We start from the raw sequence: 1,889 nt of genomic DNA, 5'->3' as shown, positions 1-1,889 counted from the left end.
GAGGGGGCGCCGCCCAGCCACGGGCAGGGGCTGCCCCTGCCTGTGGCTGAGGAGGGCCTGGAGCGGGTACTTACTCTATGGCTTCTTCAGTGTGTGACTGTTGCTTGGTTTTCTGAAAGAGAAGGGAGGGGAGCACCATCAGCCCTGCAGCCCCTCAGCTGTTGCTCACAAAGAGGGCATGCAGAGCTGACGTCTGAGCCTCGGTCATGCGCCCCTCGCACTCTGTTCTGCATGGGGTGCCTGCGCCCCTCTCCCAGCCCACCCCCAGCCTGGGTACCCCCACACATGCTGGGTGACACCGGCTGGCTGCATCCTCCAGTCCTAGGCCACAGGAAGGCTGGCGTGCTCAGCATGCTGCTGCTTAGCTGTACCTGCTGGTTCTCTTCTCGGAACCGGTGCTCTTGCAGTTCTCCTTGTAGCAGACGTCCTGGTGTACCTTGTAGACTCTCCTATACCTGCACACACAGCAGAGGGGCGAGTTTAGGGAACAACAGGGACAGATCTGCTATTACAAGTGCCAGGGGGGAGTCTGGGGGTCTCCCCCATTTCCTTCCAGGCTGCGGTAGCTGGCCTTGGTAGGAACAGGGCTGAGCTTGCTATGCCTGAGGGCTGACCCCACACAGCCAGGCCCTTGTGCCTCCATCGCAGGAAGGCTGAGTGGGGTGGGGGACAGAGCAGAAGCCTCCATGCCCTGGCATTGCAGCAGGGCTGGCCCCAGCCCTCTGCTTGCAGATGGAGAGGCAGCTAGGAGCTGGGCTGGCAGGCAGCGGGCAGGGGATCTGCTGCTGCTTGGGGGGGGGGTCACACGCACCAAATCCAATCTTGCTGCCACGTAGGTGGGCAACACTGCTACGGGGCTGTCATTTCAGCAGCGCCCTGCCCTGAAACATAGTTGGCGGGGCAGTCCCAGGGGCTCAAGGGCAGATGAGGCTGCTCAGCCTGCGCTGGGGAGGGGGCAGCTGCAGCCACCTGGCAGCTGCTAGCCAGGGTCTGAGACGGCCTTGCGCTCACCCTCCCTTCCCCAGAGCCGAGCTGCAGGGAGACATCCCCAGCTCTGAGCACAAGGGGAAGGGGGGAGCACAACCCGCAGGCAGTACTCACAGGTAGTGGCAGGTGCCTCCTTCCCACACAGGGAATGACTTGGTTTCCGAGTACAGCCGCGTGCACGAGTGTGGCACCTTCTTGCAGGCTGCTTGGGGAACAGGAGAGGGGAGCTATCAACAAGCCCGTCTCTGGCCCTGCCTGCCTGTGCCCTGTGGCAGGGGGCCAGTGAGGCCCCCCCTGGCTTCCCCTCTGCTGTCCTGGAGGGCTGGGCTCAACAGAGCTGACCCACCAGGAGAAGAGCCCCCAGCCCCGCGGTGCCCAGGTAACTACATGGGCAGGGCAGGAGCCTGGCTTGCCAGGCTGCCTGGCGGAGGCAGAGGGCTCAGCCAGAAGCAGGGAGCAGACCTGCACTCCTGGATCTGCCCAAACTGGCAAGAGCGGAGCCCATCTCCTCTCTCTGCTGTCAGCACAGCACATCCCTCTCTAGCGGGGCCTGGGCATGGTGGGAGCCCCCTCAGCCAGGAGGAGCCGGGTGCTGACAAGGTGTGCTCGGTGACCTGTGCCCTGGGGGACCTGTGGCTGGGACAGCTGCTACACTGGGCACATACCATCTGCCTGCAAGATGGAGCTCGGCCCTCCAGCAGCAACATGGCACTCACCCAGCTCGCAGAACCGGCCCTTGAATCCTGGGCGGCAGTCACAGTGGTAGGACTCGGCATCCCTGGCGCAGGTGCCTCCATTCCTGCAGGGGTTTGTGGAGCAGTTCTGCCCCTCACCTGCAAAACACGCATGGCTGTCAGACCCCGGTGCCACAGTGCAGCCCTGCCCACCCCCCCCCCCCCCCC

The 1,889-nt window shown here is 64.2% G+C and overlaps 1 protein-coding gene across 1 annotated transcript in view; it reads right to left on the bottom strand.

Moving 5' to 3' along the window:
* The window catches only part of SNED1 (sushi, nidogen and EGF like domains 1), a 29,622-nt gene that overhangs the window by 810 nt on the left and 26,923 nt on the right, over positions 1-1,889 (bottom strand). Inside the window, exons 30-33 of the mRNA XM_019473373.1 lie at positions 1,704-1,820; positions 1,102-1,192; positions 372-455; positions 75-112 (exon numbers count right to left, since the gene is read on the bottom strand). Coding sequence (XP_019328918.1) covers positions 76-112; positions 372-455; positions 1,102-1,192; positions 1,704-1,820 — 329 coding nt within the window. The 3' untranslated portion in view covers position 75. The remainder of the gene's footprint in view (positions 1-74; positions 113-371; positions 456-1,101; positions 1,193-1,703; positions 1,821-1,889) is intronic.

This window comes from Aptenodytes forsteri, unplaced genomic scaffold (assembly GCF_000699145.1).
Source record: "Aptenodytes forsteri isolate BGI_AS27 unplaced genomic scaffold, ASM69914v1 Scaffold647, whole genome shotgun sequence".
Lineage (NCBI taxonomy): Eukaryota > Metazoa > Chordata > Aves > Sphenisciformes > Spheniscidae > Aptenodytes > Aptenodytes forsteri.
Note: the sequence above shows the minus strand (reverse complement) of the source record. Positions and strands in the feature narration are given on the sequence as shown.